This window comes from Xiphophorus couchianus, chromosome 14 (assembly GCF_001444195.1).
Source record: "Xiphophorus couchianus chromosome 14, X_couchianus-1.0, whole genome shotgun sequence".
Lineage (NCBI taxonomy): Eukaryota > Metazoa > Chordata > Actinopteri > Cyprinodontiformes > Poeciliidae > Xiphophorus > Xiphophorus couchianus.
Window position 1 is genome coordinate 17,862,718 of NC_040241.1, and position 27,496 is coordinate 17,890,213.

Here is a 27,496-nt window from a genome sequence, read left to right on the forward strand (position 1 = left end):
GACTGAATCTAGCGTTTTTTTAATGGTGTTTTAGCTTAGTAACACGAGCAAACAGACCGAGGACACGAGAGTGGGATAAGCGAGTTGGAGCTAACTGGAGGAATTTCTTCACAGCGTGGGTTTTTGGGACCGTTAAAGAGACGTTTTGCCCCCCTCCTCTTTTGACAGCTGGCTTGCGGATTGCCCCCGTTTTACACTTAAAGTTCAGTGGTGAGTGGGTGAAAACTAGCTTAAAAAGGCAACAGGGCAGGCTGGACGCACTCCGTGTAAATAAGTAGCCGCAATTTTTCTTAACATAATTCTATTTCTGCGCAATGTTACATCGAACGGTTGTGTATAAAATAGGGAAATAACTCATAATAAAAGCTCTTTTAAGGTCAGAATGCGGTTCTCGAGGTTAGAGGTGGGGTAACATGAGCTGTAGCAATTTTACCCCACACTATTTAGAACAACAGGAAGGTTTTATTTCGTAATAATTCCCACGCATTCAGCCACGTTAGTGTTGAAACAAAACGGAAGCGTCTGAATGTCTTAATTAGTCGTGAGAAATGCTTTAATTCAGGAAGCCACGCAAGCATTCGTGTAAGAGAGTGAAGAGCATCGTGGTGGATGTTTGTCCACATGCTGCGTTCAGGGACTTTTTATAAGCTCTGAATTTTTAAGATCAAAGTTCAGATTTCTAATACTCATTTTAAAAAATCGCTACAGTTGGAAAATATGTTATTTGTTTTACTTTTTGGCAAAAAACTGAAAAATATATGTTTATTTTATTTTCATTTCTGTTGCCTTGCAGCAAGAAGGTCCTGGGTTCGATTCCCGGCCGGGGTCTTTCTGCATGGAGTTTGCATGTTCTCCCTGTGCATGCGTGGGTTCTCTCCGGGTACTCCGGCTTCCTCCCACAGTCCAAAAACATGACTGTTAGGTTAATTGGTCTATCTAAATTCTCCCTAGGGGTGTGAGTGTGTGTGTGCATGGTTGTTTGTCCTGTATGTCTCTGTGTTGCCCTGCGACAGACTGGCGACCTGTCCAGGGTGTACCCCGCCTCCCGCCTGGAACGTAGCTGGAGATAGGCACCAGCAACCCTCCCGACCCCATTAGGGACAAGGGTGAACAGAAAATGGATGGATGGATGGAGTAAAGGATACATAAAAAAGGATAAAAGTATTTTACTTAAAAACCTATTGCTGTGGCTAGGAAAAACATTCAACAAACAGGCAAAAATAAATGAATAAATACAATTGAAAACTATTTTGTTTTTATAAAACTGAATAATAATAATAATAATAATAATAAAAAAGTAAAAAGAAATCTTCATAACTAAAAAAAATGGCTTTCTAAAATACACCTCACAAAAATGTGTAAAATAATATTAAAAACTGAATAAAAAATGAAATATTTCATTCATAGACAAATAAATCTGGCTTTGTCAAAACAAAAAAGCCTAAAAAGACAAAGGTACAATCGTCTAATCTGTAGACAAAATGAGGATGAAATTTGCATTTCTGAAATAAGTACCTGTACAAGTCTTAATTCTGCAAATAATGTATCTCATTTTAATTTATTATATGATCAATTGATTTATTGCTTATTTATTTGTATTATTTATAAATATTATTATATTATTTTTGTATTTATTTACTGCTTTTGAACTTTCTGCCCTGAAGTTTGAACATATTTTGATTTACAATCTGTTTGTTGTCCTTTTTGGATGCAAATCTTGATTTTTTTTTTTTTAATTTTCTATTTATTTATTTTTTTTAAAGGACAAAATTAGTGAATAGAATGAGGAGGTTTACAAATCTGACTCAGTTCCACCGGTTCTGGCAGGAGGAATGGACCAGAACTCCAGCTGATTTAGAAAACCTAAATAAATAAATCTGACATATTCTCCCTGTCATTATTGTGGAATATAGCAAATATAAGTACTTCAGGTAATTCTAATTGACCTAAAGCATGAAAGGTTTAGTCTGATTTAACTTCAAACAGAGGAAACATTTATTTTTCTTTTTATTCAGTGTACTTAAACAGAACCGAACAAAGACATTTGCGAGTTAAGTGACTGCTTAGGGCCCCCACACCACCAGGGGGACCCCACGAGCACCAAGGTAGCATGATAAAAATGTGTGTGTATATATGAAAATTTCCATTCTTTTTATAGTTGTACAAATAAGTTAATTGCTTCCTGTTGATGGCTGCTTACACTGTTGTGGAAACATAAGATATCAAAGTTGTTTATCATCTGCCATTACTTTCAGATGGTTGAAATAAAATGGCACACTTAGATCAAATCAAAATTCATATATTTTTTCTTAGCTTGCTCCTCATTTAAGATTAAAATCAATGGCATAATTACATTATGCTAATGGTAGTAGATGCTAGTATGTATGTTACACACAAAGAGTAGCTTAGGAATGATTAAGCAGGTGTGTGTTGGTATGTTGGTCCCAAAAAGGGTTGGGCTGCCCCTGTATTTAAATTTCTGGTTTCGATTGTAAAATACTTTACCAGCATGTAAAAAATACTATTTTTTTTATCTTTAATCCTGTAAAGTCGGTGCACACTTTCCCAAACCTTCAGAACACGCCAACCCATATTTAAAAACTTGACTATAAACCGTTTTTGCCGAGTTGCACGACTGTCATTGGAATCCCGACATGTCCGAGCTGCTATAAAGTCCGCGAACGCATCAGCATAGCACGATAGCAGCAGGCTAACAGGATTTAGCTCAGAGAAATCCCCCGCTGGAGAAACGACGAGCGAGCACTCTTCGCTGGGCACTTCAACCCGAGTAACGTTGCGCTTTAAGACGAACACCGACAGAACGATGCCAGGTAAATATAAATCTCGAACTGCTGCATGTAAACGCCCGGTGATTGATGCGTGTTAGGCGGCGGTTATGTTGGTAAGCGGACGCTTGTTTTGTTGACCTGCTTCAGGGATGCTGCCATGCTGTAGCAGCCTGCTAGCTGATAGCGAACCCCACTTTGTTTGGCCTCAAATATTCGCGTAGCACCTGCGCTTGTCCTCGGTCTGTTTCGAGGCGTTTTAAAAGCTAATGTCGTCCTTTTTAATTTGATGCTTGTATTGTTGGGGATGTTTTGCGCTTTTTGAGTTTAAAGTGAAAACAGTTTTGAGGCAGGCAGCCAGCCCCCCTCCGCTCTTTGTTGTTACTGGGATAGCTTCTCACCTTTTCCTTTTTTTTATTTATTTTTTATTTTAGGCCGCGTCCACTGACAGTCTGTTTACAGCCGGCCTCTGAGCATTACCTCAGCTAAATCCGTTCACAACAGGCAGCCGGGGGCAGAGCTTTACACCCGGAGAAACCCGTTAGCAAGGCGTTAGCTCCGAGCCGCGTCGCTCCTGTTACATGTAGCTTGGTTACATCACGGAAACAGTTAGGAAGGCGCTTATTTACACTGCTTATTATGGCTGAAACGGACAGTTTAGGCATGTTTGTTCCCCCCTACCGATACTCATTAAGTGTATTTGGTATTTTCAAGGTTTCTCATGCAATTGAACGTATAAAAAGTCATTAAAATGTATTTTAAAATTTACAAATTATTAGAAAATCCCATATGCTGAATTAGTGGGTTATTATCAACCGCGTTCATCATACAATGTTTAAAATAGAAATACAAAACAAGTAAAAACATTTAAAAATGTGGTTTTAATCCCAAAATACCAAAAAGTAGTTTCACTTTTGCTTATATTCTCATATTTACCTTGATCTTTATTTTTTATATATTTTCTATTTACTTTAGTTTTAGTTTTTACCTGTATGCACTGACGTATTTAGAGCTAAATTGACTTTACCTTAACCTCACAGAAAAACAATATTACAAAATATCATAAATGAAACCTTTTCTTTCCAGTTCAAGTTAAATTTATATTCACCCAGTGTGTTAATTATACAAATAAAAATATATATGTTGAAAATGACTCTTCTAGTTACTTCCTTTCACTAATAATTGAAATCTGAACATTTTAAGATAAATATATATATCTTTTAATACAGAAACTTGTATTGCAAAGTTACATTTCAACATTTAAAATGTGTGCATGAAAAACTGTAAATTCACAATATGTTGGTGTGTTTTGACCGCGCTAATTGGATTTCAGCATCATATTTGTTTATCTTACCTGATAATTATTGCATGAATGATGCAGACTAATTAAAATTAGTTGCATTTTAATGGGAAAGATTTAAGGTTTGGCAGCTGAATGTGTTTTCTACAAGAGTTTAATTGTTAGTTGGAGGCTAACATGGTAGGTTTTAGGTTGCTTTTAGTCGCTCTACATTAAATATTTAAAGGATTTTGGTTTTGATGTAATTTTCTATAATTACTGGGCTTATTTTCTTTATTTGTCACTCTTTACTCATCACATTTGAAGCTTTACCAGTTCTTCTTTGGCTTTTTATAAACCTTTAATATAATTTTTAACACATGTAATTCAGATTCAAAGCAGCTCATGAGATTTCTCTTTAAAGTAATTCTTTCTACTTTACTCTCTCCTGACTGGTTTGTTTTTCATTTATCGGTTATAGCCGTTCGATCAGCCGTCTTTATTGCCTCTCTTAGCCAGACACATCTTTCCTCTGTCCTCTAACCTACTTAGATTACATGTTTGTTCACGCTGTCCTGAAAAACACCGTTTGCCCGTCTGTGTCAGGGTAAACTCCGCTCGCACATGGCGACTGCTCTGCACAAAACGTGCAAGGAGAAACATTTTTGTCTGAGGTTTGGAATTGGCTCATTATGGGATGTTTTCTGCAAGTCAAACATTGCAGAAACGACGCCTAGGTCGGGTCGGCCCTTAAGCTGCTCGTTGAGATATATATATATATTTTTTTTTACCATGTGAGTCATGACTGGCCTGTAGCAGCTGGAGGATTATGTCATCAGTATGGGCTTGTCTAGTGTAGTAGTAATACTACGCCTGCGTCAGAAAAGCGCTGATCAAATCCCGACTCCTTTCACTTGGAGGGATTTCTTTGTTTTGTGACGACAGGCTGCTGTTCCTGCGGCTGTTTGTATATCTGTGAACTTTTATTGTTGATCGAGATGTAAATATCCCAGATGAGGGAGGGAAAATCCCACTGAAGGAAGAGGAAGTCTTTTTTTTTCACTTCCTGAAGATATTTACTCTACTGCTTATATAAGGAGTTTGTTTTCTAGCGGGACTACCACAACTGGTCCTTTTTTTAAGGTATTGAAGAAAGTTATATTTTAATTGAAAACATTTTATGCAATTTAACATTGATATAAATTATGTAGCGTAAAAAGAGACTAAAGTATAAAGTTACTTTCTACTTGAGAAATGTTTCTTAGTTGGCAGTGGATGAAACTGTAACTTATGCATCTAGTTGATCTGAAATATGTCTGCAAAGTGTTTTTAAAAATATTTTTAAAGTAAACTTTTGCATTAATGACAAGAGTTGTACTTTAAAACATTCCCACCAAGGGAAAACTAAATACAAAACCATAAAAACAATTAATTGGTTTTATTCTATTCAGTTTGCTTTATTCAAGAGTAAAATATGCCTTAATAATTAGAATATAATATGCAGCATGACTGACTTGGTAATCAATGAGGCATAATAAGTGAAACTCCTATAGAAAAACATTTTCTATTAAAGCTTTGACCTAAAATGTAGTAATGGAGACGGTAACATTACTGCTTTGTTTTTAGCCTTGTCTTTAAATGTGATTTTTGTTGGTATAAATAACAAAATGATTTGATCAGCTGCTCAAAAGTTAATCAATCCGGTGTGTTTCTAAATGTTTTCATTAACATTTATTCAGAGACAAACAGGAAAACTTGTCCAATTTCTCAGAACATTTTGCCTATTTTTGGCTCGGCGTCATCCTCAGCCGCTGATCATGCCTCGTGGTGCTGAGGTTCTCAATGAAACTTCCTTTCTGCCTTCGCCCGGGCCAGGAGTTGTCCCATATTTTAGGCGACTTCATCCTTTGAGATGAAATAACTTGACTCAGCCGACGGAGCAGCAGATGGATCGGTTTTAAATCCAACACAAATGACTGAATCGTATCCTTACTGACTCGACTTTTACAAAGCCCTGTTAGTGATCCAATTATGTGATTCTGGTGACTCTTCAGGACGGGAATTTGACACTTCTGTATTCGAGGATGTATTCACTCCAGCCCTGATTAGTCTGCTTTAATTGAACTCTAGTTTATTTAGAAACTCAGGTTTGTTTGCACGATCGGGCTCTGATGTGGACCAAAATAAGCGAACTCTGGTCCACCTAAAAACCTCGAACTCGGTTTGGTTGAAGTGAACGCTGTCATACGAATGCATATTTGAATGCCAAGCGAACCGACTACAACTCCAAAAGCAGGAAGTGGACAACAACGCAGGGGATTCTGGGTAAATTCAACCAAAACAAACACGCGAGTCTAACCCTAGAAGGAGAAATCACTGAGTTTTGCAAAAGAGAAATCTTTCAACTGCTAAAATCTGACACCACTCCATTTTTATTTGTCATTTCCTTCAGTGTTTCTTGGTGCAGCGCCCCCACAGGTGAGGAGGGGAACATGCTTTTCAATTAGTTTGGTTGGTTTGACAGTGAGGTGTGTAAGCAAACCGCAGCAGCTGAAAATGTAACAAATGTTGTAATTTTGGTCAGAAATGCATTAAAATTATGCCTCAACAAAAATGCAGCAGAATTATCATTGACTCCATCGATTATGTTGACTATTTGTGGCTCATTCTAGTCTAAAACCACCTCTAGTTTCCTATTTTAATGGTTAGAACAGCAAATATACCTAAATATGCATTAATAAGCCCAGTGGAAACCGTCGTAGCAGTGCAGCAGACGCTAACGTCTACAGTCTTTGTTTGGTCTGCTCTTGGGGGAGAACAGCCAATAATGTGTCAAGTAGCATTGTGTGTAAATATGTCAGCTTTCCAAGCTGCATTTTTCTTTCAAATATTTTAGATATGGTCTACAGAAAAATCTGTAAATGGAAATTTTCCATAACTAAACGGAAAAATCCACCAACATTGAACCATGACGAGGTGAAGGCAACTACAGTTGAGTCCAGACACTGGAAGATGTTTGGTTCCTGCTTTATGACTGTTGTAAATTTCTTTACAGATGAGTTTTATCATGAAACAAGGACTTCTTCAGAGAATTTGCATAAAACTGAAGATTGACCATTAAAAACCTTTTTGATTCCTGTAAAATCCTTCTTCTAAGACAAACGTATCAGTGTTGCAACAAGCAGCAAGATTTCACATGACTCCTTTTATTTGCCTGGATTGCATCATGTGCAGCAATCTGCAGCAGCTGGAAAAAAAATAGAAGTAATATTTGTCTGTGATTTTTACGGGGTAAAATAATTTGAGGTCCTGATGTGCGCTGAGGTTTAATGGAGTTATTTACCCTCTTCGCTTTGGGTAAAAACTGTTCTTACAGTATTTGCTTGCAGGATTTTTAAACCCTTGTCCACATTTTAGGCTTCAGATTTGCTTTAATGAAGCGTCTGGATAAGAAAAAGCCGCTTTAGGCAGAGTGAGTCATCTGAGCCACGTCACATTAAAACGTGCTTCAGCATTCGTGAATGAAATTATAGTCTGCAACCCTCAATGCTCAGACAGAAGCCCTTTTTTATTTCTTTCAGGTTTTAATTCATTAGTTGCACTTCCTGCCTTTTCCAGCTTCCACCTGCTTTTAAATTTCATTTGCTTGCTTTCCACACACTCCGTGAGTTTGCCTGGTAACGGAGCTGCGTGTTCGTGTCTAGTTAATGATAAAACCCGTGTTTTACTGCAGCGCCGCCTTCCTAATCCAACTGGTGATGGTAAACAAAATGCCTGAGACTCTGTTTGGGCTCCAGGCTGATTAGGTTGATGAATCGGGTCGCCCAACTGGATCCATCCCAGCTGTTTTTGTTATCCAGATGTTATAGTGAGAAGGGAATCATTCTGATTAACCTGGATCATATCCTAAATTTAACAGCAGAGATATTGAACTTGTTGGACATTTACCATGTTTTAGGGCTTGACAATGTATCTAAAAAATGTATCATGATACAACCATTTAGTGTCAGTCGATATCAATAATTATAGATTAGTTTTTTGCTTTAAATATCAGAAATGGTGTAAAACTTGTGGAATAACCTTTCCTGTTTTATCCACAGTTTTCTCTCCATGCTGTTTATTTTTAAGCAGTAAAGAGGGAACTGGGCCTGTTTCAATAAGCAATAAATTGATTTTTCACATAAAAACTCAAAACAAACTTGATAATTTCCATTTGCATGATTTTTTGTTTTTCTATATTTCTGTAAAAAATTGGATGACAGAAGTTTTCTGTCTAGCTAGCTCTTGTTTTGAAGGACAGTTTGATTAAAACTTGTTTTATTTGTTGCTTCTATTTAATTTTTGTGTTGAATGTTTGTTAGAAATGAAAGTTTATTGATATTTGAGAATGTGTTCTTGCGTTATGCCATTAACATTCCTTCAAATTGGTCTCAAAACAACAATATTATCATTTATCGCAATAAATACCAGGATAATTTACTGTCCAGCAAAATTTATCGTGACAGTCGTAGAGAGACTGTGGCGAAACCTTTAACTTCTGCTGTGCAAGTTACTCAACAGGTTGCTAGGTAACCAAAGTTAGGAACTTGAAACTGCTTGCCACCAGCAGGTTGTTGCTAGGTAACCAGAGAGAAAGTGAGTTAGTTGATTCCACCGACCTTTCTTCGCTGGTTGAGCAACTAAAGCCTTTCCTCTGCCTACATCCCCCAGAATCCTGTGCGGTTCTGGATTGGAGTTCAGTGAAATTACTGAATCTGTTGTTGATATTGATTACGTGTTTATTGTCCAGCCCTATGACGTTCTTCACTTTCATTCTGTAACTGTCAAACAGAGCCAGCTGAGATGAGCGGTCCAGAGGTCGCCAACACACCGGGAGGCGGAGCGCCGGGAAAGGAAGGGAAAGAGCCGGTGGCCAATGGGCACGCAGGAGACGGACCCGATGCCAACCCGTTTGCTGAGTACATGTGGATGGAGAACGAGGAGGAGTATAACAGACAGGTGTGTTTATGTAATGTACCATTTCATGTTGTAGGAGTCTCGCATTTCCTTTCCCTCCTTCCATACAGTCAAGCCAAAAATGACTAACAGTCCTGGTAGATTTCGATGTGAAAATGTTTTCATTCAATTTAGAGCAGTAAAATAGTCATATACATAAAACTGTATAATAGTCAACTTTGAAAATAATCTTTCTAATACAAAAAGGGTTTTTCAGTGTTTAATGAAGGAATTTTAACTGCATTACAGCAATCAAACCCTTAAAATGTCTGGAAAAAAATCTTTATTCTTGTTTCCATTAGTAGTTTTACTTAAGCCTGTTTTTGTAGCATAGCAGAGAGAAGGTGATTGACAGCGCTAAGACCCGCCTCCTGGCTCTGATTGGTTGTTTTTGATCATCTGTGCATTTCCACAGATGGCAGAGGAGCTTGTTTTGTTAGTTTATTTTAACCTTCATGCAAGTTACATACTGCAGCTTTAAATTTTGTACCTAAAATGCTGTGATGCAGAGTCTCTCTTCTATATTTTTGCCGTTCCTCATATGTTTTTGGTTGTTTTTATCTCCCAGGTGGAAGAGGAGCTGTTGGAGCAGGAGTTCCTGGAGCGCTGCTTCCAGGAAATGTTGGAGGAGGAAGACCAGGACTGGTTCATCCCTTCGCGTGACCTCAACAACCAGGGAGTCGGCCAGCTGCAGCAGCAACTCAACGGGCTGTCGGTCAGTGACCACCACAGCAACGTGGAGGAAGTGGCGGTGAGTCTGCGTCTCCCCTCCCCCTCACACACATCCTGTTTACAAGAAAAAGTTTTAAGTCTGTTCTCTCGTCTTCTTCTGCAGAGGAAGAGCATTTTGAATCCTGAAGCGAAGGAATTTGTGCCAGGGATGAAATACTAGAAGTCCCCCTCACCCCCATGGAGCCTTCATGCACACATGAGCCCTTGCACATCCAGAGACTCTTTACGGCCGTGGCCGCACACATTCTTATTGTTACACACACGCAAACACACACCGTACACACTTGAAGTCAGTGGCGTGCCGGTAGGCCCAGTTGGGGGGTGGGGGGATTTCTTTCTTTTTCTTTTCTTTTTTCCTCTTTAATCTTTTTATTTTTGTTTTTTTTCTCGTAAACTGAGGGGCGCTGGGCCCCGCAGATGCTAGCTCATCGTTTGCATTTCACGTGTCATATTTTCCGTTTTGCAGAGCATGCAGAGCTCACTGTGGCTCCCTGGGAATTGTGGCAGCTACCTGAGAGAGATGCCAGGTCAAAACTTCAACAAAAAGGCTTTACAAGAAATCTAAAACAGTTTGGATCAACACTTGTAACTGCTTTATTTTCAATTTTTCTCTTTTTTTCTCTAAAATGAGCAAACACCATTTTTTAGTAGGAAGAGGGTTTCAGCAACAGCAAGGCTAAAGAAGGACAAGAATTTCAGGGGACTCCAGTGAGGTTCTGTGGCTGCTCTGCAAACTCATCAGTCATCAAAATTCATTAAATCCGACATACGAAAACTCCTGGTTACGTTGCAGCTCTTGTGCATCTAGAGATACGAGTTCACCTGAAGCTGCAGCAGCTCTGTTTCCTAACAAACCCAGACGCCTCCTGCCCTCCCCCGCCGTTCACCCCCACCCTGCCTGGCAGTTCATTTCATCCTGTCAGGGCAGACATGGACAGCTGTAATCGTGGATGAGAAATTTATTTTTCAGATTTTTATATACAAATCCAGGTTTATCTTTTTGTCCAGCGTGTAAGAGCCGAGGTGGTTTAACGTCTAAATCATGCATCAAGTTGAGTTTGTTGTTTAAAAAAAAAAAAAAAAAAGAGATTCTAATTGTTTATTTTGCTATCGGCTTCATGCTTGGTTTCAGATTGGGTTTATTTGGGGACCAGCGTTGTTATGGGAACGGGGGGGATGAAGGGGTGGAGGAGATGGGTTTGCTTTGAAACACAGCCGCTGCCTCCTCCTGCTGGACCGGCTCGGTTCGTTCAGGTTTGGTGTCCAGATCAGGTTCTCAAAAATAGCTTCGTCTCCTTTTTTTTTTTTTTTCCTCCTTTCTTTCCACTTTGTGTATTTGAGGACGAGGCGCTGGTTTCTACTGTGGTGTCCAATTTGTCCTGGTAAAGTGGAGCATTTGGTGGACAGTATTGCATCCCTCCAATTCTTTTTATTCCTACTCAAGAACAGAATTTGTTTTTCTTCTCGACGAAGTTCTTCCTTCCGAACCAGAACTCCTGGTGTTCCAGGATTTTCCGGAGTTTGTATTGTTTGACTATAATATCAGTTAAATTAAAAGGAGATACTTTTAGCTGCAATCAAAAATTACGACGTCCTGTTTTCTGAAATCTGCCACGTCGACTTATAAATTCAGCGGCAGTGTCATGGAGAAACCATCAGAATATTTCACCACTGGGTAATTGGCCGTCCTATTGGCTCGTCTTGATGCTGTTGCTGCCTGGAAACGCAGGGGTTCTGGTTTTCAGGTGGAACTTCCTCACAGTGTTGGACCACAGCACCGAACAGCAACCTGGAGAATGGAGAAGCCAGCGGGGACCGTCCGCCAGGTGGATCGTACAACATGAAATCATTTTTGATGATTTTTGTTTTGAGTTAGATGACAGAAGCTGTTTAAAAAAAAAAAAAAAAAAAAAGAGAGAGGGAGAGAAACGGGGGGAAAAGTAAAAAAAATTCAGAAGACACAGTATGAATTTCAATAGAGTTAAAAATAATGAAAAAAGACGAATAAAGATGTTAAAGACAAATCTAAGCTGTTTGTTTTTTCTGTTTGGGATTCTCTTTCCTCCAGTTTAATTATATTTTAAAGTACACGTCTCTGGTTCCAGCTCTGGTAGATGACTCCAGTTTTTTGCTCAACTTCAACATTTTACTACATTGATGATGGGTTTCAGCAACGGCTGTACAATATCAGGAAAATGTGCAAGTGCAACATAAGATTTTAATTCAAATGACTAATTTAGTCAGCCTTGCCTCTACTGAATAGCCACAAAGTCCAACATCAGCTGTTGGCAACGAGGATCAAGTCTGTCAGACTGACTGCACAGTGCAGCTGGAGTCTTGGAGAAACCTCAGGACGGCAACCAAGATGGTAAAGCTCTGGAACGGATCGAGCTTCCAACCCTCAGCAACCAGCAGAAGTGGTTACAAAGTGGCTTAAGGGAAGATCTGAAGCCTAACTGGGAGGACTGGGTCAGAACTCCAGTAAACTACTGAGACGCTTGTGGAGAGAAAACCAAAATATTTGATCCAAGATGCACAACGTAAGACATCCCTGATACTTGCCAAATAAATGTATGACAGGGTTCGTATGAAACGTCAATTGGGTGTTTTCAAGGTCTGGAAAGTGCTTGATATTCAAACTGTAGAATTTTGTGATAAAGTGAGATCTAGCGTTTTACTAAAAGCATAAATTTGGAAAATGCAAGTTAGTTGAAACCAGATATTTTCATACACCAAACACATTTTTTGTTCTGTCAGAAGTCAAACTTCAGACTAAACTTCTCTTTACATAATTACCAAAATTATATTTGCTAAATGCCAGAAAACTGAATACAGAACTTTAAGAAGTTTTTCTTTGTATATTGTGTTTTTAGCAGGAAGGTAATTTACCTCAACACTATTAGTTTGGATTGTTTCAATATAATTAATATTTATTGTTCCTAATGGTTCAATTATATTGATCTGTGTAATTGAAATAAAGGTCAGCTTATATTTTATACGTTAAAACGTTATATTTTGATAAATTGGTGTTTTGTTCTTGGACCAGCATGTGTATAGACTGTGTGAGACATTTCAAAACATTTTATATTTTAGTTTACCTGTAGCTGTAGAATACTATCACAAGCCAGTAATATAGTGAATTGAAACTGTTTTTAGTTAATTTGTATTGTTTTTTTTTTATCTCCATACTATGCGCACTATAGTGTATAGTATGGGTAATACTATGCACTATAGTGCTGGGAAAATTTGAAAACTTACCTAGAAATGTACTGTGGGAAAAATACAAACCCTGTTATATAAACCTCTGAATTAAAAAAATTACAATAAAATAAAGCATTTTCATACTATGTTTTCAGGCATTTAGCAAATATAAATAATTTTAGTAATGCTAAGTTGCCTAAAACAAGAAAGGCTTAGTCTGACTTAACTCAAGGCAGTGAGAGAAAAAAGATGTCTGTATGTAAACTTCTAGTTTCAACTGCCTACATTGAGGCTGGGTGTATAATTGTCACCCTGTGTGTTTTAGAAACCATGTCCCTCAAAAACAATGCTTCAAACAAATCAGATACTGTCACTTAAATCTCAAGCATCATTTTCTCTGAGTGGTAGTTCTACGTTTACTTCACATTAAGACCTTCCCTAAACTAACACACCTCCTCTGGGTGGCTGGCGGGAGTTATGACTCACGCTCAGCTCCTGTGTCCATGGGGAACGCTTTCTTGCCCAAACTAGCTCTGACCATTGATCTGTTTTAGCAACAATTAGCTGCTGTGAAGCCTGAAAAGCCCAGGTGGTGTGATAAAGACAAAGCTCTGGTTTGTTATGTTTCAGACAAAAGACAAACAACTCTTCTTTTCATGAGCTGTGTATTGGGGGCTGAACTTTGTGACAAGGAGGAAGGTGACGTTAGCCGGGTTTGATCTTCGGTTGGAACCACTGGGTAGAAAAACATGGAGAGGAGAAAAGAGATTAGAACATTACGGCGACGTCAGGAGAGGACCTGCGGCCTCAGTCCGTACCTTAGCGGAATAGCTGTCCTGATACTCGGTCAGCGGAGGCCTCTTGATGGGGTGAGGCAGGCCGCCGCTCTGACAGATGTGAGGAGGGACAAGTTGCGCCCCACAGCAGCAACCTAAAGGATGCTCAGATTTACATCCACAGCTGGGAGAAAAACAGAGACAGTCAGAAAATAATGATTCAATTATATATATGTACTGTATATACGTATATATGTAAGTGTTGTGTATCTGTAACGTACTTGCCGCAGTAGTGGGATGAAGATTGAAGGGCGGGGGCGGGCTGACATACAGCTGGTTGGCTCACGGCGGTCAAGTTGCCCCCCGTGACTCCTGCATCCAATCAAAGTTGCAAAGTGAAAAGTGAATTCCCAGTGCCTTGCAAAAGTTTTAGCACCCTTTGAACCGTTACATCTTTTCTTGCCGCTACACGCACACAAACTTTGATGTATTGTGTTGACATTTTTACCCTTTAGACCGACACAAAGTGGTGCAAAGCTGTGAAATTGAAGGGAAACAAAAATCTGAAAAGTGTGGCTTGGACTTGCATTCTGAGTCAACACTTTTAAGAATCTTTTATTTTTCTTCAATTGTTTGCAGTCAGTCTTCTGAGTTAGGTGTTTGCCAACGTCACATGTCTACACACTGAAATACTTGCTCATTCCTCTGTTTAACAATAGAGAAATTTATAGAGGGATTATCAGTCGACGTCAATTAATCTACTGTGCACTTCGCCTTCAGAACGCAGGCAAGAACACTTTATTCTAACTATTTAAACAATTAGACTAATAAAAATTATTTACAACTCGCAGCCAGCACAGATCACGTTTACTTTTAGCACATCGATTCTGTACCTCGTACTGCCTCCCGTTCAATCAGCTGCATTTTTTATGTTTTAAGGCTTAATTTATCACCTGCTTGATGGCTGCAAGGCAGGTGGACAAATTGTGAACTAATTGTGACCAAACTTAGAAATAATTTGATTTGTCCATTGCGCACTACATGTGAATTCCGCTTTTTTTAAAATAAAGTATTTTAGAAAAAAACTACATTCTGATGCCCTTATTGCTCAATAAAACTTTGTTAAATTTCTATTTCTTCCAGTATTTCAGCTTAAATGCTTGCTTTTTTCCTGCCCTGTCCAACCTTTAATCCCTACTTTTTTCATGACATAGATTGGATCATTTTCAGCTGCAGCTTGTTGAAAAAAACAGCAGATGATGCACCTGTGGCGTGATTCAGTGTAATGTAAGGAGCCGACCCCCGTGGAAGGGTGCCCATGTGAGTCGGTGTGGCGGTCTTGTGCAGAAGCTGCAGGACATCCTCACACTTGATGGGACCTCTGTAGGGTGATAAAACAATCACTCCTGCAGGAGCACAAGTAGGAGAATTAAACTTTATACAAGAGAGATACTGTATGTTTTTCTGCATTCATTCCCTCGGGTAAGCATTATCTGCCCTGCAAAATGATTCACACCCCATAAAGGTTTGTCACATTATAGCCACAAACACCATGAATTCAAGCACACAGCCCTGTAGTGTGCCTCTGTTCAGGACCAAGGTGACATAGATGTCCTTAGATGTTCGGACTTCTATTCTCACCATCTGAGGCCGGTTGGTGAGAAAGTCCCCCGATTCATAGTCACATTGATGCCGAAAGCCCCAGGTCGTGGAACGTCACTATCAGCTTCTCAGGGACGGAGAGTATTAAATGCTGAAACTGAAGTCAACAAATAGCATCCTAACATCAGTGTCAAGATGCTGCAGATGTGTCAGGGTTGTGTGTAGTACAGTGGAGACAGCATCCTCTGTGGACCGGTTCCCTGATGACTGGGGTTAGTGCAACTCATTTGAACCAGTCACAGCAGATTTTTTTGGTACCAGCACAGTGATGGAGGACTTAAAGCAGACAAAGACAGTGGAAAACTGCAGGAATAGAATGAAAATCTCTTAACTTCACACCACAGACATTATAAAGAGGGCATGTGCGTATTATGTAAAGCCTAATATATGCTATTATAAAACATGCTGTTTTATATAACCGTTTAAGCAGCATGTTCTATGTTTTCAACATGAACATTTGCTAAATAGTTCACGAGCAACCTAAATATTTAATTAGCAAGTAAAATATCTAGTTTGAAAGTAAAATAGTTTGTGACTAAATACTTAGTTAGCAAAATAAATGTTATTTTGGAACTAAATATTTAGCTCAGACCTAAACATTTAGGTTGGAATTAAATATGAATTTTGCAAAGTAAATATTTAGCTTCCTAAATAAATATTTAATTTCAAAACTAAATATGTAGTTTGCAAACTAAACAGTTAGCTTGAGAATTAAATATTTAGTTTGGAACTAGGACATTTATAAATTTATGAATAACATGGTGGTAAAAATATGACTTTGAAAAGTGAGCATCCACCTTTTTTTCTCTATTACCGGTAAAATAAACCAAAAATATTGCTGTAAATTTTTTTACTGTGTAGCTGTACGAACGGCACCCCATAGCTGCGTGGTTTGTAAAATGCTTATCATATCGGAATATTTTATTCTGTTGCTGTAAGTCCCTCTAAAAATATTTAAATATGCCGAACCGGGTATCAATCCAATTCAAAGACACTTTAAAAAAAAAAAAAGTGTCTTTGAAAAAACGTGAAAGTTCAGTTTAGTTTTCAGCGAGATGTGATTATAACTTATACCTCAATGCGCCGCTAAAGTCAAGCGAGCGACCGTTCCAAAATGGCGGCCCTACGGCACATCAACGACAATATGGCAAAAAAAAACAACAACGGTCCGTCTACTCTTTATTATTATTATGTATAACATAACACTAACCTCCGCGGGGAGTGTTACGGAAATTTTCCAAAACGTACCGGTCATTGGTGTCGTCTTAACAAGCTCGCAACGACAATAATGTTACGGTTTAACTGACGAGCGGCTCGGTGTGAACGGGGCGTTGTGGGGGGTCGACCAGTCCGTTGTAACTCTGGTGGGACAAAATTCTGCTGTGATTGCACGAATTGCGAAGTCTGATCCTTAATTTTTCAGCAGTTCTGTCCTGCTGTGCTGCTTGAGCGTTTCAGCTGCCAGTCCAGAGGACAAAAAGACAAAAACAAGTTAATAAATAAAAAAAATGATCGCCCGTAATCTTCGAGTCGCTTGCCCGTTGACGCAACCGTTAAGCAACCGAAACATGGTAAAAACGTGTAATGTTTCAAGCGGTACGAACAATATCGGCTCCTGCATTTAACACCAGTCTTTTGCTTCAAATGACCGTCTCATGAGCGCAGAGCCACAGTGAAAGATATGTCCTCACCCTCCTCGTAGTGAATGTCAGTGGTCCCACTTGGATCCTCCATTTGCCGCTTCAACAGGCCAGCTGCCGACAGGAGAGAACAGGTTGAATGTCAACGAGCCCACTGGAGCTTCAACGTCTTTTTTGCTTCAAAAAATGCCTCTTTACCCCGTTCACCGTAGACGTTGTGCCATGGAGCCTCGTCCCTTAAACAGCCAGCGTTTCTGAGCTGATCAGAAAAGGAAGTGGCTATGCCGCCGAGTGAAGGTATGAAGACTGGGAAAAGGGTAGTCGGAGGGTTCTGTAGGACCAGAGCAGGATATGAGTGTTTATTGCTGCTAAAGAACGGAGAACTACTGTAGATGAACATGCATGGGTTACTGAAAGCATGCATGGATGTGCTGCATTACCTGGGGGCTAATAAATGTGGTTTTGGTTTCGGGGGGTTTCATGTAGTAGTGCTGAAGCAACATAGCCGTTGTATCACGTTCAGGCTGTAAACATAACCAAAGCACTAATGTAAAAAGAAAAAGTAAAAAAAAAAAGAGAGATGCCTTTCTGTGTATCCAGATGATCCAACCTACCATACGCGTCATGTTTACTCCCCCACTTTTAGTGGGAGGCATGGGCTTCAGAAATGTTTTACGTTGGTGAAATGGTTTAAAGTCTGAATTGTAGGTGGTGGTAAATCTCTCTGAAGGGCTCACAGCCAGACCCTGAGAGGAAAACAGCAGGGATCTTAAAAAGTTGGAGTTAACAGCAAATGAACAGGTAGACGTAAAAACATGCAGGTTAGCAGAAAAAGCTAATTGTTTAAGGGAAATTATTTTTTTTTAAAATACACCTTTGTAAGGTACAGAAACTACTAGAAGAGTACTAATTTCTGGGTAATTATTACATACAACTAGTGTTGTCATGTGTCCGTCTATTCAACTATACCTAATCATGGTGCTACAATTACTAAAGCTCAGCCAGTAGCTTGTTCTGGCTGAGAACATGTTATTGATCTAGAAAGAAGTACTTAAGTACCAAAAACTGCTACTTACGGGTACTTAAAATGTATATTACTACTGCTGGCCTGGTGAAGACGTGCAAAAGGCCTTAACTTTAATTTATTTTGAATTCAGTGGCATAATTGTACATTAAAATAAACGTGGGTTAAATATACAATTTAACCCACTTATCCATTAAAGAACATAGAGAAATGTACAATAAATCACATATAACACTTAATTACACTCCTGCCATTCATACTATATTCAATCAATCCCCTTTTACCTAAAGGACAACACTTTCTGAATGGGGGTTTGTATGTTCTCCCTGGCGGCCCTACGGCACATCAACAACAATACGGAGTACCTGGGTTCTTTCCAGGTACTCCAGCTTCCACCCACAGTCCCAAAACATAACTGTTAGGTTAACTCGTCTCTCTAAAATTATCCTAGATTAACAGAATTTTGGAATTTTATTAGCTGTAAAATCATAATCCTCAACGCATAAGTAAAATATTTAAAAATATTTATTTTGTTACTACTGAATCTATTTACTATGAGTTTAATATTTTTCACAGAATAACTGAAATAAATGTACTTTTAGTAAAATCTTTATGCTTTGAATGTTACTAGCAACATTTGGAAGGAGCCATTGCTCTATATATGTTGTAGCTTTATTAGTTAGGTTATATATCTTTACATGCTTTAACAAATCAGGCAAAATAACCTTGTTATTTTTAAAAATTATAACTTAGGGTTTGTAGCAGGGGTTTCAAACAATTAATTTTGAGCCATATCAAGATCATAAATGTCAAAGTTGCAGTTGTGGCAGAATGTGTTGCTAAAACTACCAATTAGCTAAGTTAAAATATCAATTAACTAATTAAATATTAATTAATGTGGCACTATACAAATAAAAAATAAAATCAGATTTTATTTACTGATAAAATAGTATTTTATCAGCTGTTTTCTGGATGTTCTGTTTATATGGCCTCATAGAGTCTTGATGGCCACAAATAGTTATGGCGGGCGGATCTGGCCAGCAGGCCTTGAGTTTGACATATGTGCTTCATAGTGGCTGGGCGATATGACTGAAAAACGCATAGCAACATAAGTGTTTAGTATCAGCAATTATCATTAGTTATTGATACATTTTTTGTTTTAAATATCTGAAATACTGCCAGTCTGGTGACGTGAGCTTTCCTGTTTTATCCAGTTTGTTAAACTGCTGCTGCGCATGTTCCTCAACAGGTTGTTGCTAGGTAACCAGAGTGAGTTAGCTCCTTCCACCAATCTAGTTTAGCTAGCAGTTAAATGTTGAGCGCCTAAAGCGCTGGCTTTGTTTACCCCAGAATGCTGTGCGGTTCTGGATCGGAGTTCAGGGAAGTTATTAAATATTCTATCAGACATAATGCTGTATTGGTACTGATCATGTATACAGCTATATAGATGATTGATTTACTGACCAGCCCTAGTTCACAGAGTTTATTGGTCAAAGTGCACACTGTAGTGAAATATTGGTACTATGTATCTCTGTGTGAACTATAATTGGATGGATGTTTTTGTTTACCTTTTTTTGTAAAAGTGCATTTTTTGAGATAATTCTGTTAAAAAGAAGTTATTGTTTTGGTCATTGTTTTTTGAAAATTGCTACAACCCTTAAAAATGAGTAAAAATATATATCTTTAATGTTTTATGTGAAGACGCATAGAAGCATAACTTATGCTATTCAAAAAAAAATATCCTAAAATAATACCCACAATTATAAAAACATGACGACAAAAAGCTCAGTACTTTTAAAAACAGCCGTTCATTTTGTTGTTCATTCAGTTAGCGTCTTAGCTAGCAGCGTCGCTTACAGTTAGGCTGCTCAATTTACGTCAGACTTATCGCAAAAAAGCACTAAGAGGAAGGTAAATAAAAAATAACACACACAACACGGGAATAAACTATACTGTTGGTAACTCACGGCGTAACTATTTAATATTGTTTCTTTAAGTCTTCTCCGAGGAGTCGATGCTGCCCCCACCAGGCGAAACATCAGCAACGCAGCCTTACAAATAAACTCAATTCCATCTGTAAAAGCTTTGGATTTACATGAATTAGCTTTCTTTCTTTTTTTTAAATTAAATTAAATTTATTACGTCCTCAGATATGTTCATCAGTTTTTTGAGTGTCTGTAGAATTTCCTGTTAGAAACAATGTTTTCTTTTTTCTCTTTAATAACTAATTCAAAGCATTCAATGGATAAAAACCAAAACAAAAGGAGTATTTACCGCATAGCGAGCCCAAGGAAACATATTTGCTGCTTCCTCCTTGGCAGATTAATCCCTCGTCTCGGTTGCAGCTTCTCTGCTGGACAGCTCAGAGAAGTATGCCCATCACTTCTCTGGGCTGTTACTGTTTACATTTAAATGTAATTGTGTTTTATCACACACTTGGTTCTATTTTTCCCAATGGTGGATAAATGAACTGAAAGAACTTTGATGAGTTTAAAGGAAAACAAGAGTGATAGCCTAATCAAATGCAACATGCAGTTTTCAAATGATTCTACTTATTAATGGGGGGGGAAAAAATTCCCAAACGTGTGAAAAAGCAGTAGCCCCCTAAAATCTGCCATTTTTGGTGGCAACAGATGCCATCCAGTGTTTACTGGCAATGTGTTTTTCACATTTCTGTGGAGGAATTTTGGCTCACTTTCAGCTGCAGAACTATTTTAATAAAGGTACTTTGGTGGCCAGTGTCTGTTTAAGCTCATGCCACAGAAACTCAATTGGATTTAAGTCCCACCGTTGAATGAACCACTGCAAAACCTAATTAATTTTAGACACAGCAATGAGTCACTGTCTGACTCATTGCTGCATAACCAACATTTGCTTCAGTTTAAGATTTCAAACTGATGGACAAACCTTTTCCCTCAAGGTTTTCCACTATTGAGGAATTAATGCCAATAACAGCAAGTCCTGAAGCAGCAAAGGAACCTCACATTAAAAGCTTAGTTTTACATAGCACATCTTCCACAAACTTGTGTTTCATTAATCCACAGAACATTTCCCCAAGTCTTCAGGATCATCAATAAGCCCATCGGTTCATCGGCTATACCTGCTCTTCCTTCCAGGGTCACAATGGGATGGTGCCAATCTCCAGCAGTCATCAGGTGAGAATTGGGGTAAAGCCTGGATAGATATATATTCTAGATAGTAACATTGGTCTTTGTGTTGTCTTTACTCAACATAGGAACTCAGCCATGGATGCCATTGTTGCCCAATTTCTCTATTGCTATTACAGTCATGAACAGACCATTGCACTGAGGTAGGTGAGGCCTGCTGTGCTGTAGATGTTGCTCTAGGTCATAGTAATAACTCCTTGGATAAGTTGTTGATGCCCTTGTGGAGTAATTTTGGTAGTTTAACCACTCTTGGAAAGGCTTTTGTAACATTTTCTGCAATGGTAGATGGAGATAACTTTGTTATTCACTTTTTTGATATTTACTACATCAGGGAACAATGCTAGTTTCATGTGTCTTAGTACAAAAAACTATATTTAATAAAGAAGATGCAATATTGTACACTGATGGCATTAAACATTAACCAAGTGCCTCAAACCACATTTTTAGGAGTTGTTGTTGATGAGAAACTAACTTGGAAACAACATACTGAACTAGTATGTAGAAATATGGTCAAATCAATTAATTATATACTTCTAATACCACATTAGTAGTAGATAACTTCTATTATAAAGATATAAAATTAACTCTGTATGGATAAGAGAAAATGAACAAAAGTCAAACTTGAGCATCCTCTTTAAAAACAACAAAAATTGCAGCTTGTATAATCAATCGATTCCATTCATATTTATTGCAAATTTGCTTTCATAAGAACTGTGTAAAGATTATGAATCAATGTGAAGTCTTATACAAAGTTAATAGCACCTGTTTTTGCCTGGTGACTTCATGTGTTGATCATGTGAAATCTAATTGTTTTTAATTGCTGAACCTAGAGGGCCGAATGTCTCTCTACATACCTGCACTCAAACCGTCTGTAAAATCACCAACACTGTTATTATAAAGCCATAGTGCAAATGAATCATCAAAAGTAAAGAAAAAAGTTTGACAGTTCAATAAAAAAATATTTCAGCTGTTGCTACAGAAGCTGCCAAGTAAATCTCTTCATTTGCAGGTTGGATCTTGTGAAATCATGTGCAAGTTCTGACTTTAACCTGATTTAAAGTCAATGTGATTGGAAAAAGAGGAATGAACTGTAAAAATCATAAAGTGGCCTTTGTTGTCACTGGCTGCTGCTGCTGAAGAAGTGTTGAAAGGAGATTTTAGCGTTGGCGCCATAATCCATGTTGACGGAGAAGCCGAAAAGCTGAGCACCGAGACTGGCCCCTCCGAGGGCCGACGACTGCTGCAAAATCAGGAGGCTGTAGCCACGGAAACGACCCTTCAACTTCTCAGACGACGCTGCCTTTTCCAAAACCTCTGTGAACCCTGAAGAGAGACAGACGAGGGCAGGAAGTAAAACTAAAATGGTTACGATTCAGAGGAAATGCTGAAAAGTTTTCTCAGTTTCTGACCTGGCTTCAGCAGAGACCAGCTCTTCCAGACGGAGCCCACGCACAGGATGGGCAGGCCCAGTTCACCGCTCAGTAAAGGCTTGGAGGAAAGGAAGAAAGAAGAGAAATGTTTATGTGTTAATAACATACAGTACTTTACAGAAACTATTCACATCCCTTAAACTTTTTCACATTTTAAACACAAACCTCAGTGTATTTAGTTGGGATTTTATGTGAGAGAATAACAACAAGCAGTGCATGATTGTGATATATAGTTTTCAAAATACTCTAATTACGTCTCTTCTGGCTGCACTGCAAAAACAAAAGTATTTTCGGTCTAGTTTCCAGTACAAATACCTTAGAAAACTTTAAATAAAATAAAACTAACTTACAAGTAACTTTTTAGCAAGAAATCAGAGCATGTTTTGATTAAACAATTTCTTAACATTGAAAGAAAAAATACAATTTCCACAGGCAGATTAATTTACTTATAACAAGCCTTTTCCATGTTACTTTTCATCAATATTAAGGAATTATTTACTTAAAACAAGTTCCTACATCTTCAATGTTCAACTTTTGAAATTCAGAAATTTCCTTGTTTTTTTAACCACCAAATTTGGTGGTTTTGAGTAATTTTTTTGGTGTAAATTTAGCTTTTTTTCTCTGACTACAATGACTCTAATACGCCGTCATATGCATGTTACCAGATTATAGCAAAAACAACAAAAAAAACCCCACTAACTTCCACCTGCAGTCCCTGGTCAGGTTGATGTAATCAATTATGATTAACAGATTAGAAATTGGTGAAAAGCAAGTTTAGTAATTAATTACGTGTCTGATATGTCATTATTCAAATCTCACTAAATCCAAGTAAACCAAACTTCAGACCAACAGAATTTATAAAACAATAACTGTGCCTTCGTCAATAATTAGTGCAAATCTGCATATTTAACATTTTATAACTAGAACATGTTATAATCTCATTTGGCAAACTATTCCATCTTGCACTTGTAGTGAAAAAAAAGAGACGGTAATTTTAGCAGTCCTACATTTTAGGACTGCCATCACCTCTAGAGGGCGCCCTTGTGACTCTAGTCATGATCTCAGAAAACAAGCTATAAAGGTGGAACAGCAATGTCATCAAGAATCTTATAAACTAAACAAATGTTTGTATAAAGTGTCAGATTATCAAAGCTTTAAAAATCCTATTTAGAAAAAAAAATTGAAAATGATGATATTGTCTGAATGTCTTATGAATCTTTTTGTTTATTTATTCAAGAGGTTTTTTCCTGTAGAATAGCTATAGTATTTAATAATTTGTTGACTTTTATAGGTGATTGGTTGCTCTGGATTTTTGGATTAAAAATAAACTTTTTCTGATTTTTATTGGTGAAAAATAAAAGTAAACATGCACTCTTTTCCTTCCACTTCACAATATGCACTACTATCACACAAACCCAATGAAAGGCATTGAGGTTTGAGCTTGTTATATGAGTGGTTGCATAACTCTGTATATCTGATGTGATACTGATGTATACATGCTGCTGGCTACCTCTTGTACTGCAGGCAGGATTGCAGCTACATGTTTAGCCAGGACTCTGCCTGCCTCGGCAAACACGTGCTGACACAGAGCATCTCCAGCTTCTGCACCTTAGATGGAAAGATAAATATTTTTCATCTTTACCTGCTTCTATCAAAGAAAAGAACAAAACAAAAGAAACTGACATGCGGAGTACCTTCAGCCAGCTTCAAGCAGAAGCCAGCAAAGAATGATTTCTGGAAGTTTCTGTACAGATGTGGCAGCATGCCCATCAGATCTGACACCTGCCATGAAGAATGATGCTTTATTCGCTATAGTCTCATTTACACAAGTGGTGTAAGGACTTTTTTTTGCATGAGGACAAAAATTGTTAAGTTAAAAGCACAAATGGTTAAAAAAATTTTATATATTAAAAAAAAACAAAAAACATTTGTGCCTTGTTATTTTATCTGCTCAATAATAAAACTAAAAATTACAATTTTATTAGAATCGAAATAGGAATAAAAATCAGTAAATTACTGCAGATAAATCACATAAATAGAGAATAAGGCTGGACGATATGGCTGAAAAATTTATCATAATAGAAACTTTACATATCAATTGTTATCTATAATTATTAATTTGTTTTTTGGTTTAAATATCTGAAATAATACAAAACTAGTGTTGCGACCTTTCCTGTTTCAGCCACAGATTTTACTCTATGCTGTTGGTTTTTATTTGTAAGCAGTTATGAAGCATGGTGGAGAAACCTTAAACTGCTGCTGCGCAAGTTATTCAGCAGTTTGTTGCTAGGTAAAAACAAGTTACTCAAAAAGTTGTTGCTAGGTAACCAGAGTTAGTTAATGCCACCAACTTTTCTTAGTTAACCTTTAGAGGTTAGCTTTCCTCTGCCTAAATCTCCCAGAATGCTGTGCATTCCTAAATCTGAGTTCAGTGAAATTATTGAATGTTCTATCAGATGTATTATTTATTGATATTGATCATGTGTCCATCACGATATATTGTTATTGATTTACTGTCCAGCCATAAGACAGGATCACGGTTTCTAAATTTTGGAGGTTGGTTGTTTTCCTATTTGGGCCGCAAGATTTGCTTTCGAGTTAAACCAGGTCCAGGTCTAGTTACTCCAAAAGTAAGATGAATGCAAAAAACCGCAAATTAATAAATGGGAATCTACTTTTTTGCACCCAATTTTTTTTTTTAGAAAGATATTTATCTACAAAAGATGAAAAGTGTTCATCAATATCAACCAGCTATGCTTGCAGGCCACATCTTGGACACCCCTTTTCAAAGCAAACACAACTTCTGCATGTGTCTGACCTGAAAGTACTCCTCCATGGCTTTCCTAACATGTGTGACGTCATGCGGCGGCGCCACCAGGTTGTCTTTGGCATCAAACACCGTCTTCACAGCCGAATGAGCGATCCAGAACGCTGAAACACAAAAGCTATATGAGTTTGTGCTGCAACGACGAAGAGATAAGACATTGACGTTTCATGTCTACCTGATCCTTCATCTCCCATCAGGTGACCCCAGCCTCCGCAGCCGACCTGGGAGCCGTCAGGGTTGACCAGCTTGCAGTTGGAGCCGGTCCCGGATATGAGAACTACACCTCCTGGTGAGAAAACGCACAGAAGACGGTGCTAGGTAACAGAGGGCCATTAAAGAACGGAGATGGCACTCCTAGGTAGACACACCTGAAAGGGCAAAGTACCAGTACAGTTAACGGGAAACTGTGAGGAGCTTTGATGCAAGAACAAAAATCATTAACAAAAGCAATGATGAAACTAAAAATGTAACCTATAAGATCCAACTAATGTTCTTAATTGTAATTCTTAAAAATAAACAAATAAACTGTACTATTATCAGCTTGGACTTTTGCACACACAAACTGCATTGAATCACATTTTTAAAATTTATTTCCATTTATGAATACATTCTTTGAACAAAAAAAAAGAAAAGAAAATTCAACAGTAAACAGTTTTGGGTGGTTTTAGACACCAATAACTGGAATTTATTATCACAACGACAAATCAAAATTGTTATCATAATAGTAAATATATCACAACAAATGATAAACGATATGACACATGTTGTTTAATGTGCGACAACCTCCAGTCCAGCGTCTTATTACTCTTCCAAAATGTATAAGATTTTGATTTTAACCAATTAAAACACCAAATTAAAACTAAACGTTTACCTTGATCACTTGCCGTTGCCATGGCACCAATGGCGTCTGTGGTGATGAAGTAATGCTCGCTGAGATGTGGATACCGCTCCTTCATCACAGCAATCAGCTTGTCGATGGCGTCTTTCTGCTCACCCCCACTCAGAGACATACCCTTAACAAAAACATTATAGTTTCAACCTGAAATTACGACAGCAAGCAGGAATCTGTTTTTAAGGAGCCGTTTGACTGACCAGACAGCGTAGCGGCGTGTTTGGATCCAGTCCTGCGGTGATCTTTGCTTTATGGACCATTTCATTGATGGTTTCAAGACATTTATCCACCCCGATCAACTATGTTAGACACAAAAACACAAGTTGATAGCACAGGAATAGACAGTAATCATAAAAAGAAATGAAATCCGCATTAACTGCAACTATATCTGGGCTTAAATCTTCAAAAATAATAATAATAATAAAAAGCGAGAGATTAAATTATTTCAACTAGAATTGAAAGATGGTGCACTTTCTATCTCTTGGGTTGTAAACTGTCCCACCCTGACTTTTATCTGCACTTGTGCGGCTCACCCAGTGGTTGGTGGAGGGTCCCACTGCCTCTCCCAGCACCTTCCCATCTCCTGACAGCAGCACAGCCCTGGAGTGAGTCCCTCCACTGGATGAAGAAACAAAGAAAAAAAAGAAACAGAAATGCAGGAATAAGTTAAGACGTTATTAACAACTAACATAAATACCTCAGGAGACAGGAAGGGTGAAAGAATGCAACATGTAACACGTTTCTATGCATTTTCCTGAGCAAATATTCATTTGAAGGCAAGGATAAGCACGGGGATGATCACGAGATTTACGCTTCCGTGTTCGAAAAACATCTAAGTTTAGCCTTAATTTATACATGACAGCCCTCAAGACATAAATAAACATACAAAATTCAAACAAACTCAGAGATACACGCCATAACACTTCAACTTAAACGGTTTTAGTGGCTATTTCCACTCTTTCTTACCCTTCTATTCCACCGTACACCGATGCCATGTTCCTGTTTGGGTCCCTGTAGTCGGCAGAGATCTCGCGAGATCCAGTTACACTTACAATATTGCATCTTAACCACTAGATGGCAGCGTT

At 38.1% G+C, this 27,496-nt stretch overlaps 3 protein-coding genes and 1 long non-coding RNA gene across 7 annotated transcripts; 2 read left to right on the forward strand and 2 right to left on the reverse strand.

Moving 5' to 3' along the window:
* Window positions 1-61: 61 nt before the first annotated feature.
* Window positions 62-11,816, forward strand: paip2b (poly(A) binding protein interacting protein 2B). 3 transcript variants are annotated; one of them, XM_028037830.1, is made up of 4 exons: window positions 62-210; window positions 8,897-9,063; window positions 9,629-9,811; window positions 9,896-11,816. In XM_028037830.1, the coding sequence occupies exons 2-4, from the start codon at window positions 8,908-8,910 to the stop codon at window positions 9,950-9,952; spliced, it is 396 nt and encodes a 131-aa protein (XP_027893631.1). In that variant the 5' UTR covers window positions 62-210; window positions 8,897-8,907; the 3' UTR covers window positions 9,953-11,816. The 3 variants fall into 3 exon arrangements, with proteins under 3 accessions (XP_027893631.1, XP_027893630.1, XP_027893633.1); XM_028037829.1 differs by lacking the exon at window positions 62-210 and adding an exon at window positions 2,675-2,831; XM_028037832.1 differs by lacking the exon at window positions 62-210 and adding an exon at window positions 5,059-5,208.
* Window positions 11,817-13,641: 1,825 nt separating this feature from the next.
* On the reverse strand, window positions 13,642-20,525 carry LOC114157078 (uncharacterized). The gene is made up of 9 exons (XM_028037828.1): window positions 20,370-20,525; window positions 17,686-17,817; window positions 17,512-17,595; window positions 17,270-17,402; window positions 17,123-17,185; window positions 15,035-15,175; window positions 14,051-14,141; window positions 13,812-13,953; window positions 13,642-13,728 (listed from the first exon to the last, which is right to left on the reverse strand). Exons 1-9 carry the CDS (start codon window positions 20,391-20,393, stop codon window positions 13,699-13,701), a joined length of 840 nt encoding a protein of 279 aa, XP_027893629.1. The 5' UTR covers window positions 20,394-20,525; the 3' UTR covers window positions 13,642-13,698.
* A 129-nt stretch (window positions 20,526-20,654) lies between these two features.
* Window positions 20,655-22,240, forward strand: LOC114157080 (uncharacterized). Its single transcript, XR_003598087.1, has 2 exons — window positions 20,655-21,250; window positions 21,331-22,240. It is a non-coding gene; the product is annotated as an uncharacterized LOC114157080 (long non-coding RNA).
* Window positions 21,932-27,496, reverse strand: nagk (N-acetylglucosamine kinase). 2 transcript variants are annotated; one of them, XM_028037827.1, is made up of 10 exons: window positions 27,378-27,496; window positions 26,945-27,029; window positions 26,612-26,710; window positions 26,391-26,532; window positions 25,695-25,805; window positions 25,511-25,623; window positions 24,387-24,474; window positions 24,203-24,294; window positions 22,672-22,750; window positions 21,932-22,585 (listed from the first exon to the last, which is right to left on the reverse strand). In XM_028037827.1, the coding sequence occupies exons 1-10, from the start codon at window positions 27,404-27,406 to the stop codon at window positions 22,380-22,382; spliced, it is 1,044 nt and encodes a 347-aa protein (XP_027893628.1). In that variant the 5' UTR covers window positions 27,407-27,496; the 3' UTR covers window positions 21,932-22,379. The 2 variants fall into 2 exon arrangements, with proteins under 2 accessions (XP_027893628.1, XP_027893627.1); XM_028037826.1 differs by having other exon boundaries at window positions 24,203-24,300.

Bases quoted from the DNA above. Each gene is read 5' to 3' on its own strand.
- LOC114157078 (XM_028037828.1), bottom strand. From the start codon at position 20,393: ATGTTTCCTTGGGCTCGCTATGCG. The intron at 15,176-17,122 runs GTGAGGACATAT...GTGCTCCTGCAG, and splicing joins TGACATTCACTACGAGGAGG to GAGTGATTGTTTTATCACCC. The intron at 14,142-15,034 runs GTGCATCATCTG...GATTGGATGCAG, and splicing joins TACACTGAATCACGCCACAG to GAGTCACGGGGGGCAACTTG.
- paip2b (XM_028037829.1), top strand. The intron at 9,064-9,628 runs GTGTGTTTATGT...TTTATCTCCCAG, and splicing joins AGGAGGAGTATAACAGACAG to GTGGAAGAGGAGCTGTTGGA. The intron at 9,812-9,895 runs GTGAGTCTGCGT...CTTCTTCTGCAG, and splicing joins GCAACGTGGAGGAAGTGGCG to AGGAAGAGCATTTTGAATCC.
- nagk (XM_028037826.1), bottom strand. From the start codon at position 27,406: ATGGCATCGGTGTACGGTGGAATAGAAGG. The intron at 24,475-25,510 runs GTCAGACACATG...TCTTCATGGCAG, and splicing joins CCATGGAGGAGTACTTTCAG to GTGTCAGATCTGATGGGCAT. The intron at 22,586-22,671 runs GTCAGAAACTGA...GTCTCTCTTCAG, and splicing joins CTGGTCTCTGCTGAAGCCAG to GGTTCACAGAGGTTTTGGAA.